At 36.6% G+C, this 12578-nt stretch overlaps 1 protein-coding gene across 1 annotated transcript; it reads right to left on the reverse strand.

The window, feature by feature from the left end:
- Positions 1–3327: 3327 nt before the first annotated feature.
- LOC121998015 (probable ascorbate-specific transmembrane electron transporter 1) lies at positions 3328–5174 on the reverse strand. The gene is made up of 4 exons (XM_042552731.1): positions 4915–5174; positions 4292–4340; positions 4017–4216; positions 3328–3833 (listed from the first exon to the last, which is right to left on the reverse strand). Exons 1-4 carry the CDS (start codon positions 5062–5064, stop codon positions 3525–3527), a joined length of 708 nt encoding a protein of 235 aa, XP_042408665.1. The 5' UTR covers positions 5065–5174; the 3' UTR covers positions 3328–3524.
- Positions 5175–12578: the final 7404 nt, after the last annotated feature.

Here is a 12578-nt window from a genome sequence, read left to right on the forward strand (position 1 = left end):
CTCACAATTAGATCAAACAAGGAAAAAAAAGCTTAATTTTGGTTGTTATAACAAACAGTTCGTATACTATTAAAATGTGTTGATGGTTCAATCTTAAAATATTGCTTAACCCTAGACCGTGTTACAGTTGTCAATGAAAATGGAAAAGCATCCCAAAAGATTATACTTTAAAATAGAAAATACGTGTAGCACAGACGATGAATGTATGATATCTCTGGTATAATAGTTAGGGATCGATATTCAAGAACTGATGATCTATAATTTATCTTATCATACGCTTGACATTTATGTATCTATATATATTTTTCTTTATATTCATAGAATCGACACTAAAAGAACTGTTAATATAACATATTTACATTTAAAATAGAAAAGACAAAAGACAAATGAACAACTTTTACCGAGAAATGAGTGGCTAATACAACAACTGTATTTAATTCTCAAGAATCAGTGAGCTCAATTGGGATGAGCAGCCACTGCTAACACCACAGTTGCTTCTTCCTCGAACATAATCTCGTTGCTCATATAGCTTCTTGTTTTCATTTATTTTGTTTTCACCAGGCAATCTTAAATTTTTATGGTCAGAATTGAAATTTGTAAGAGTTTGTGTGATAGGATACGTTTGATTTAAGTTATCATATATAACATTAGTTATATAATTATATAATCATATAATCAAAATTACGGTAAATAAAATATAACCAAATATTATTTGATTCAATAATGCAACTAAAACCTATTTGTTCGAAGAATTTAATAATTAATCTAATTTAATATTTTATTGTACACATAGTTATTAAATCAAACTTACATATTTTTTAATAATTTTTCATGTTTTTTATATTTTTTTACAAAAAATTATGTTTTTTTATTTTTTATATTTTTTAATCTTTTTTTACATTTTTCTATTTTTTATTTTTAAAAAGTTTTTAATTATTTTTTTACGTTTTTTCTATTTTTTATTTTTTATGTTTTTACATTTTTTATTATTTTTTGCGTTTTTCCTAATTTTTTTATATTTTTATATTTTTATATTTTTTATTTTTTTTACGTCTATTTTTCATTTTTTTAGTTATTTTATTTTATTTTTTATATTTTTCATTTTTTTTCTTTCCTTTTTTTTTGTCATATTTTCTCTTATCTGATGATATTTTAGGTAAAAAAATTTATTAACTCCAGAATAAAAAAAAATCTCAATTTTCTGAGATTTTATTTTTTTACGTTTCTCTTAATTTTTTTAATATTTCTATATTTTTTTTATTTTTTACGTCTGTTTTTCTATTTTTTAAATTATTTTATTTTTTTATATTTTTCATTTTTTTTCTTTATATTTTTTTTGTCATATTTTTCTCTTATCCAATAATATTTTAGGTAAAAAAATTTAATATCCAATAATATTTTAGATAAAAAAATTTATTAACTTCGGAATCAAGAAAAATCTCAATTTTTTGAGATCTTCTGATTCCAGATTGTATGTCTCTTTTACTGACGTGTCGGATATAGAACATTATTCTTTTTTATGTTATTTTTTTTTTATTTTTACATTTTTTTTATTTTATTTTATTTTTTTACATTTTTACTATTTTTTCTATTTTTAGGTTTTTATTATTTTTTTTACGCTTTTTTATTTTTTATTTTTTATGTTTTTTATTTTTTACATTTTTATTATTTTTTACGTTTTTCCTAATTTTTTATATTTTTATATTTTTTATTTTTTTACGTCTGTTTTTCTATTTTTTTTAGTTATTTTATTTTATTTTTTATATTTTCTATTTTTTTCTTTACATTTTTTTTATCACACTTTTCTCTTATATGATGATATTTTAGGTAAAAAAAATTATTAATTCCGAAATCAAGAAAAATTTCAATTTTCTGAGATTTTCCAATTCGTATGTCTTTTTTATTGACGTGTATAACATAGAACCTTATTTAGAAATCATCAATTACTTAAATCAAATAGGATTTTAATTGATAATCTTAATAAGTAATTAAGATTATTAAAGATCACCCCTAAATAAACACACCCTAACTGTGTTACAGGCTCATTGATTGTGATACTGGACTGTATCAAAACAGGGTGATACTAGTGATTGGATTTCTCAAATTTTTCAAGTGCTGTGCTCCACGTCGTCTGGAAGCGCATAGGGCTGCTGACGCTTCAGAGGAAGATAATCGCGACAGGATGTTGTGCAAGAGATGTTGGTTGTATGAATCCTCTGCGGCCAGCCACATCATATGCAGCATTCTACACTTAATATTTTCTAGGATTAAATATGACTCGATTAACTTCCAGTGATAATCACTTCTATTTAAGTACCAAACATCACCAACCCCCAAATAAGTTGGTGGATATCCAACGCAGTATGGGATCCACCTTAATTATTATCAAGTTTATCCAAATGTATAATTTTTTTTTTAGAACGATCTAATCATTAGCACATGAGTTATTATCATCATAAAATTTAGGATTTGAATCTCAACAAAATAGATAAATACCTCCCTTATGTACTAGTCATTATTTCAAAGACTAATAATCACCTATAGGGACGTAAATAAATCAAACGTTCATGAACAAACTTAATATTCGACTTGGTAAAAACTTATTTATGTTCGTTCAATATACATAAGATTAATTAAACAAACAACCTTAAACAGCTCATTAAGCTAAACAAACAAGCTTGAACACATATGTGTTCAGCTCGTTAACGTTCGTGAATAATATTCGTGAATAACGTTCATGAACAATGTTCATAAACCATATTTATTAATAAAACTCTTTTCAATATCATAAATAAATAATAAAATAAAATATAATAAATAAATAAATTTAAATTATCAATCTTAATAACCAATCACATAATTAAAAGTTTCAAACAATCAAATAAGCTTGAATTGAGAACTTGATAACATCTAAACAAACCAAGCTCAAGCCAAGCTCGAACCAAGCTTGAATTGAGAGCTTGATTTACCTCCCTCCATATCTGTGGGACCGACTCTAGGGGGCCGCTGATATGGCGGTTCTACATTTTTTGAATTGAGAACTTGATAACATCTAAACGAACCAAGCTCAAGCCAAACTTCAAACAAGCTCAAGCTCATAAAAAATAAATCAAGCCAAACTTGAACACTCATTTCAAAAGCTTGATTAATTTTAAGCTCGGCTTGACTTAACTCGGTTATCTTATCAAATAAGTTTGAACACCTCAAAGCTCAGCTCGGTTCGACTTATTTACAATCCTAATCACCTATGATTTACCTCATCCATATTGACCTGAGACGAATTGACGGAAACACTGAGATCGAACGTATTCACCTTTTACCTTCAAATTTATCCAAATGTGCAAGCAAAATATATAAAGAAGAATTTTACAGAGCCTCACTGTTTTTTTTAATCATTCGAATTCGTTCTATTTTTAGAACATATGCATTTATTTACTGAATCAAACAGACGCTGGAAAAACAACTGTTCATGTAGGTTTTGCATCCTATAAAGATTTCAGTAACAGGTCATACGTTTTTTTTGGCTAATTCTCTGATACAGCAGTGTATCCATGTGGTGCATCAACGTTCGCCGGAGCAATGGCAGACAGCACAACCGAGGCTCCAAGAAATATCACAACCAGTGCAGTAAAATTCACCAAGAATGCCTCTGGGCTATATTTGTACAGCCCTGAGCTCTCCAGAAACGTGAGCTTCTCTAAGAACCCTAGCTCTGCAGTGGCAATTGCCAGTACGTAGACGAACACACCAAATAGTACGTGCCATGGGAGAGACTTACGTCTCAGTGCCGGAGACAATCCAGGAAAGAAGAAGGTCACGAATCCGAAAATCCACTGCAAACAAGCAATTGGGAAGCTTCGGTGAGATACAAACAAGAAATAGAATGTAGCAAGTGAGGCCTTTCAGTGTAAGGTATCAAAGATTATGATGTTGACTCAAAATATAATTCTGGTTAACTGTAGAACAAGGTGTTGTTTTGGTCAATGATTAAATGGTGATTTTTTCTGTTCATTTACCTGAATGCCATATAAAGAGATTGTCCCAATCCCAATCCAGGAATGCAAGCTGTACAAATTATCGATTCCACTTTCGTTGTGGAACTTGAAGGCAGCGTAAACTCCCACAGCGCCAAGAACAAGAGCAATTGCATGGAGAACCAAATGGATAGTTTTGTTCACTTCATGACTCCATGGCAAAGTTTTATAGCTCATAATAGCTGCAGGAAAGTGAAAGAGCAGGTGAACATGACTACTCGAACAAAAGAGATAACTGGTACTGCAATTGTGCTTACCTTCACTCCCAATTATAATAAACCCAATCAACATAAGTACCGGGTGAATCTGCAATAGAAAGAAAAAAAAAAAGTTTTAGTTGATTTAGAGAGAGTATGCAGGGGAGAACAAAAATTGGAAGCCGACTTCTGCATTTACTTCCATTTTTTGCATGATTTGAACAGAAATGAAATTGTGCCTTAATTTCCTCAACTTTCTTCATCCCCTCGTTTCCTTTCAAGCAAAATAAAGCGCAAATTGATTGTGACATGGTTATCGCAAAACAAGAAACAGTGGACAAGGTTTTTAAATTATACACAGACGAGCACTTCCTTTTAACCAAACAAAAGCGTCATTCGCTTCGGTTAGAGCAGCAAATCTTTCGATTAGAAGCATGAGCCATCCAAACAAGAAAAAACCTACATCGATAGCAAGATAGTAGCCACAAAACGCCATAAAGAAGCGACAAGCCCCTGCCTAGGGGAAAAACCAGTAAATTCCAAGCTACATCGAAGGCGTTTCTTATGCTGAACTAAAAACAAGGGGGAAAAACAAAAAAAAAGGGGATTTTTTGAGAGAACAACTATCTAACCAGCCAATCAACCGATCAAAAATAAGGAAAACGTAGAAGAAGATTGAGTACGTTGAAGATGAGGGATTTGTTGGAGGCCTCGAAGGCGAGCCCACCGCGGAAGTAGATGCTCCAGACGAGGACCGCCCCCGCCGCCAGCACCGCCAGGACGTGCGCGGCGTAAGTCAAGAGAGCAGCCTTCACGCCGGGGAAAACGGCCATCTTCGCGATCCAACTACGCTTCCACGCACTCTGTCCTTTCCTGTGTTGTTCTTCTTCGCCGATCGGAAGGGAAGGTAGCGCGATATGAAGCGGAAGCGGATTCTAGTGCTGTGTGCTGCTTGGCGTCGTCCGTCGATTAGGACGATCGAGAAGCGTGCAAACCACAAGCAGCCACGCGGCTCAATCATGCCCATTGAAACTTGTGGCGGCCATCCCTGCTTCGCTGGTGGTGGTTCGGGACGAGAGCCAGCTTGGCCAACCAAAACGTGACTGACGCTGTTACAGGCATTAACAACTGGGGCCACAAATTTTGAGGATATTAGTTAAAAAGGGGGGGGGGAGAAAACTAATTTCTAGTTTGGTAATTTAAAATATTATATTTTAATATTCCAAATATAGTTGGCAGAATGATGACCCTACCATTTTGGATTAGGATCCAATAGTAGGGCGTTATTAAAAATACTTAAAATTTTATAGTACATAATTAATAAAAAAATTTAAAATATTATTTATATATAAACAAATTAATAATTTTATATTTATGTGTAATTATCGATATTGGTCCTGTCTAAAAGTAGAAAAGATCGTTAGCTGAACGTTTCACTCTAATATTGACTATATATAGATTTCTCGTTACCCTACATATCAAAAAAAATATTAATACCGGATCAGAGAAGAAGTTCTAGTGGTAGTCCTCCGACACTCAAGTTAATGATCGAATTTTGAAGAGAAATAGTGAAAAACTGTAGCAATATGCGCCTAGAAAAATGTAGCATCGCATATAAGCAAAGACCCCCTTTTATAATATCCTTGTTGTGTCTATGCACATCCCCTCAAGACGATCTAGTGGCTAACACATGATGTGCTGTCACTATGAGGTCTGGGGTTCGAATCTCGGTATAACTGAGGTAAGTGTCTAATTCATGCGTCAGTCACTATTCCAAAGGCTAATAGTCACCCGTGATTTATTGGACAAGACAAGCTGAAAGCTTTCACTCGGCTTCTTTACTTAAACTATACATAACACTCATAGTCTGTCTGGCCTGGAGGTTAGGCTGGGCCTTCTCTTGTTCTAAATGATGTTGACTATCTCTGATGTTTGTCTAAACCTCTTATTCACCGATTAAGCATTTTTGTTCTATACTGTCGACCGGCTACTATGACCGCTCGACGGCCGCCCGTGCAAGTCTTTGGTTGTTCATTTGTTAGGGCAAATGTTGGGTCAAATCGGCTAGCGCATTATTTCGACTTGGGGTCCATCCGATCAGCGATAACTTTGGTAGTTGGGAGAGGGAGATCATTGGCAGAATTCTTGATGAGCATGTTGGTGAGGGGTCCACGTTAAAATGGTAATAATCCTTTGTGTCGTGAGTCCTCGAATGATGATAGGTGCAAAACATTAGAATCCACAGTCGAGACTTGGGGGCTCGCGGCCAATCGGCGTCCACATGTTAGACCATGTATGACCTTGACTCGACCAGTTGAGGCCCTATAGGAGGCACATTGTTGTTGACCGATCGACGCTCACGAGTGGCGCCCTGGTCAGGAACTACCTTTTTCTTTCGAGTAGACTGAGCTTCTTCAACATTGATGTATTTAGTAGCTCGTCCGAATAGATGATCGAAATTCTTTGGAGGTTTCCTGATGAGGGATCGAAAAAAGTCATTATCTATGAGTCTCTGGGAAAAGTTACTCACCAAAATTTCTGTAGTGGCCGAGGGGGCATCCATGATAACTTGATTAAATCGTTTAATATAGGTCCTCAGCGTCTCCTTGGGCCTCTGCTTAAGTGAGAACAAATTCACCATCATCTTATGATAATGATGACTGCTGGCAAAGTGATGAAATAAGGTTGTTCGGAAGTCCTTGAAACTATAGATGAACTCGATAAGCAGTCGTTTAAACCATTTTTACACTGAACCCGCCAAAGTAGTGAGGAATACGTGGCATTGGATTCCATACATGTATTGGTGGAATATGGGCACATTTTTAAATTTTAGTAAATGGTCTTCAATGTTGGTAGCTCCCGAGTACTCCCCAATCGACGAGATTTATAGTGCTTCAAAAGTTTGTCTTTCAATATCTCTTTATAGAATAGTGTGCTGACATGCTCGGAGGAGTTAATCATTATGGGAGTCTTTCCCTTGCGTATATCCCAAATGGGGGTATTCTCAGAAGACTATCCTTGTGCCCTCTTCGCTCGACCCATATCCTCTAAAGGCGTTCGGAACAGCTCCCTGTGATATGTGATCGGTAAATGTGGCATCAGTGGCAAGTTGATCGGCAGAACGGGTATTCGGGGAAATGCAACCTGAGGAGGTTGGGTCTGTTGGAACTTGGTCGGACCCACCACTCAGGTTCCATGTTCAATGTGTTGGCTGGTTGCATATATAGCAGGATCATTCGACAAATGGTAGTTAGTTGCTGCTTGTCGTTGTTGCTACATTTTAGTCGCGTGAGCTTCTATCAACATCTTTTTTTCTTATTGTGTCAAGGTTACTGTGGTGAGTCATCCAGTCTCATTTATCTTCACGTCTCGGATGCAAGTGAAGTTGTAAAATACCAGAAAATAGGCGAATATTAATAAGGGAATTTTCTGAAATTTTTAGAAATTTTTCGGGAATTTTTCGGAGCTCGTATGGACAAATTAACGGGGATAAAATTTGGGTTCCGGGAAAGCCTATTTTGGCTACCCATTTATGTGAGGAAAAGTTAAATTTATTTATTTCTTTTCCTTTTCTCTTTCTTTGTTTTCGCCAAACTCTTCTCTCTGTTTCTTTCTCTCCCGCGCGCCTTCTTCTACCCATGCCCTAACTGCTCGAGGCAGTTCTTCGTTTCTTCTCCCTCGTTCCTTCTTTATTACGCACTCGATCCTTTTATTTCCTCTCTATTCTCCCGATCCTCTGCCCTAGCCACATTGCGCCGCACACCCGAAGCCCTTTGCTTTTCTTCTCCCGAGCGGCGGCCGCCTCATCTGTGCTGGTCACCGCGCGCCCTAGCCTCCTGCCGAGTGCCGCTCCTCCTTTTTCCCCAAGCGTTGGCGACGCTCACCCCATCCTCACTGCCGCACCTTCGACAGCCACTCTTCGCCGTCGCACACGATCCGTCGGCCGCCACTGAGCCCTGCCGAAGCAGTTGCCCTCACTGGACCGGAGCAGCGCTGTCGCCTCTGCCCTAGCACCCCTGTTTTCGCCACAGCCGACGCTGCCACTTGGTGCCGCTCCTCAACCCTAGTGTCGATCCATATTTTCTTTGCCCTAGCCGAATCTTGGAGGTAAGGGTCATACCTAGATGCGGAATTAGGGTTGTGGCAGATCTCAGTTCATGTTCTTCCTTGCTTCGGATCTAGTCACGGTATAAGGTTTTGTTATTGGTTGCTTCCTAGGTGAACGACACCGTGAGTTCCAGCAGGGAGGACTTGCTGTGGTTTTCTTGGTTACGGCAGAAATTCCTACTAGTAGCACTCCTGTTCCAACAATCAACAAGGCTGTGACTTCAAGGTATGTTGTAGGAAATTAGCTACGTGTGTTAGTTATATAATGGATCATGTGTTGATGGGTTATGTGAATCTGGATGTTCGTTAGTGTTAACAAGAGGTGCTAATTTAGGTGAAATCATTGAATTAAGATGAATTGGGAGTTTAGTGGATTAACTGTGTTTAGTTATAGATCAAGGATTAAATTGAATATTGTGGTTAGTTGTTTATTTATGGTTGGGTTATCTGGTGGTAAGTTGAAGACTGAATTGCCACTAGAATTGATTTAAGTATAGACTTAGATTTAAATGGAATTGATACTCTAGCTTCCTAATCGGATTAGGATTTAGTTTAGCTATTTTTGTTTTTAATGAAAATTAGCTAAATTGTACGATTTATCACAGGACTTTGACGCGATACGAGTATCTCGGAGTCAGATTTGGATCATTTTATTGGAGGCGAGTACTTTGACTTATGTCTTTTGATATGCATAATAAAGTATTTAACAAATAACAATGATTGTGTTTCCCATTTATTTCGGTTGGTCACTACATGATCTGATACATATTTGCTTGTTTATTTATTATGCACTGCATGTTATTATTTACTTGATCATACATGCTCTAGAGGTAGTGACACGACCAATTTATACATTATGTTCAGGACCTAGGGTTTATTTGATGCTCTATCTGACTTGTGTACCTTCTATTTGATACATCGTCCTGTGGTACACACTTTGTATTTATTCATATGATTATTGCTGTGTTGTTCGTTAGATTGCCATGTTTAGTATCATGCATCATCTTGCATGATTGCATGCTGTGCGATTGTCTGCTCCATTATTGTCGAGCACATCGCCAGTTACATGTATCTGTACACACCACCACTCATGGGTTAGTGGTATATCAGACAGGTGTGTGGCAGTTCTGCTGTTTGGCTCCGTTGGTCTGGTGACTCAGCGTGGTAGCCGGCAGACAGTTCCGCTCTGTTTGGCTCCGTTGGTTTAGTGTAGCAGCATAGTAGCCGGCAGACAATTGGACTTTGTTTGGCTCCGTTGGTCCGCTCATGGGTAGTGTGACTCGGCGTGGTAGCCGGCAGAGAGACCTCCCCGTCAACGTATACCGGGAGATGAGAGCATTGTGCTCCTCCATTTATTATTTCGGGGTAGGAGTATGTGTGTACTCCGACAGCATCCTGTCCACTCGGTCACTCATCAGGGGCAGTGATGTCAGAGTGCACGGTTGTCACAACCCTACCAACTCGGACTCACCATTGTGTGTGAGATGGCTGACTGGCGTCAGGGGTGACCATGTCATTGGCATCATATGCATGATGCATTTATTGTTTGTGTTTGTTGTATTTATATGCTGCATATTGTTTGGATACCTATGTTTGACATGCATACAGGATTTCCATATCACTCGGACTGTTTGTTCTTATACCCAGGTCCTGGTTAGTACAGTTTCTCTCCTGTTTACTTCAGATGCATTTTTATCTTTCTTACATCAAGAGACTGTACGCATGATTAGTGCTAGGTGTTATTTCCTTACTTTGTATATCAGTTGTACCTGCTGAGTGTTGGACTCACCCCGCCTCCATTGTTGTTATTTTTCAGGTTGATGCTGTCGGGAGAGAGTTCCAGTTGCTAGTCCCCTGCAGACCACGAGGACTTTTGGATCTACTGGTTTTCTTCTTTACTAGACTATGTTTTGAACATGTTATGTTTTGGATTGTTATACTTTGGATCTTATATGGATTGTTTACTTGTGATGACTTTTATTTGGATTTGCTTTTACTATATGCCTGCCTAGATGGCAGAAGAGGTAAGTTGGTTTTATCGCCGGTTTTGAGCTTTACGAGTGTAGTGGAGTAGGAATATGTTTTGAGCTTTACGAGTGTAGTTGAGTAGGGTTGTTTTCGAGTCAGAGTATTATTGTTCTGTTTACTTGTTATATAAACTGCGTGGTGATTGTTTTATTTTTGTTATTATTCCAGCCGCATGTGGCTGAGGTATATGAGGATGTAGAAAAGTTTCAGATTGTCCACCGTACAGGGGAGATGCTGCCGAAATTTTCTCGGACAGGGACTCCTCTGGGGCGTGACAATTTAGTGGTATCAGAGCTTAAGTTTTACGATCGTTGTTTTCGTATTTTGGATATTTGGGATAACCTAATACCAATTTATATGATATCAGAGCGTCAAAGTTTGGCGATACTTGTTTGATTTCCGTGTGTTGGATTTTTGAGATTTATCTGATACCAATTTATTGGTATCAGAGCAGGTTATGATACCTGCTTTTGGTATTATAGATTTTTTTTTTTTGGGTTAACCCAAGTTTGCGAGTCAAACTGGGTAGTTATTTTGGATTTCACGAATTTTCCATTTTGTATATGTTATAGACTCCGTTTCGGATTTATATGGATTTCCGGTGATTTTCATGTTAGGAATTTTTAGGTCAGAAGTTGGGGACTGGACAGCGATGGAACATCTCCAGACGGCATATAGGTATGATGTTTAATTTTATAGTTTATGATAGGTATTAGCATTCTTTATGTAGTACCTGTTCGGTTGTTGTAGCACATAGTACATGTGATGGGTTAGCCATTGACCTTAATAGAGATCAAGGATTATAGTCTCTGGTGATTTTTCATATCATACCATCAGTAGTTTTAGCTTCTATTACTACTAGTGGGAGATGGAGGCACATACCAACCTTTGGTATTGTTTGATGGGTAGTGGATGATACCTATATATTCCTGTTGACTTAGCCAGTAGAGTTTTTATACTTATATCTTTTTGATATTAGGGTACCTGATATGATGAAAATTGGTCATTTGGGAGTTATCATGTTTGATCATTGTTGAGAATGGTTTGAGGTTGAGGGATATTGTGAGATCAGATATTGTGACATGTTGATTTCTATTGATTTATGAGAGTAATTGTTATGTGGTTGTCTGATGATCTATTACTAGATATTTATTTTGATGATCTATTAGTGGATAAATATTTTGATGATCTATTATTTGAGTTGTCGTTGATGGTGACATAGTGAGTGTCATGTATATTATTCATAGGTTTGATGATTATAGTTGGTGATCAGATTATAAATCGGGTGCTAGAGAGTTTACAGTTGAGTGTGCCTATGAGATTTTAATAAATCTGGTTAGTTGTGGTTAGTTAACAGGATGATAAAAATTGATAATTGCTTCCTCTGATATTGGACTATGTGGATAAATAATGATTGATGTTTTGAATGCTAACTTGCTCTCATGGGGAGTAGAGACTTATTCATTTGATATTATGTGGGTTGATATTTTTGAGGATAAAAATGAGGGTGTCTTGATGTTCTTGAATTATGACTTTTTCTTTTGGGTCGTACACATTTATACATATGATATTATGTGGGTTGACATTTTCTAGTTTGAGTTGTTGTAATTAGTGTTGAATTGATCCATGAACTGATTTAGTTATTTGATATTGTAGTATACCATTTTATCTTAGTTAATTTTCATTAGTGAATATTGATTTACTTTTGTTAGATCGGTCAGTAGAAGACTGATTTACGTTTGTCGAGTTGGGTAGTCATGGTTTGATATACCTTAGTTGCTTGTGGATGATTAAGGTATTCTTGATTAGTTAGTAGAAGAATGATTTAGTTTTGTTGGTTGATCAGTAGAGGATTGTCATACTCTATTTTTAGAGATTTGAACATTTAGGTTATTTGTGCTTAGTTATGTGTCTAGAGCACATTTGAGTACATGTTTTGTACTGACGTGGAAATGACTGATTTAGACATATACCATTGTCGGCTTGGATAGTTTATAGAGGATCGATGTATCCTATTCCATGAAGACTTTGACCCTGGACTGTATATACCCGGTTGGATGACTCAGAAAGTGCATTGGGATATGTGACCCCGCTGATGTAAGGAAGTGTAGAGCTAATTGCTTAACACTTATGGGATACAATCGTTACTAGTGTATACTGGGAGAGTACATTTGGATTTAAGATGATAAAATTTTCCCCATTAGATATAGTC

Source organism: Zingiber officinale, chromosome 6A (assembly GCF_018446385.1).
Source record: "Zingiber officinale cultivar Zhangliang chromosome 6A, Zo_v1.1, whole genome shotgun sequence".
Taxonomy (NCBI): Eukaryota; Viridiplantae; Streptophyta; class Magnoliopsida; order Zingiberales; family Zingiberaceae; genus Zingiber; species Zingiber officinale.

Excerpts from the sequence above, each read along its gene's own strand:
- LOC121998015 (XM_042552731.1), bottom strand. The coding sequence starts at position 5,064 with ATGGCCGTTTTCCCCGGCGTGAAGGCTGCTCTCTTGACTTACGCCGCG. Across the intron at positions 4,341-4,914 it reads ACAAATCCCTCATCTTCAAC|ATTCACCCGGTACTTATGTT; the intron begins GTACTCAATCTT and ends TTTCTATTGCAG. Across the intron at positions 3,834-4,016 it reads TCTCTTTATATGGCATTCAG|TGGATTTTCGGATTCGTGAC; the intron begins GTAAATGAACAG and ends GCTTGTTTGCAG.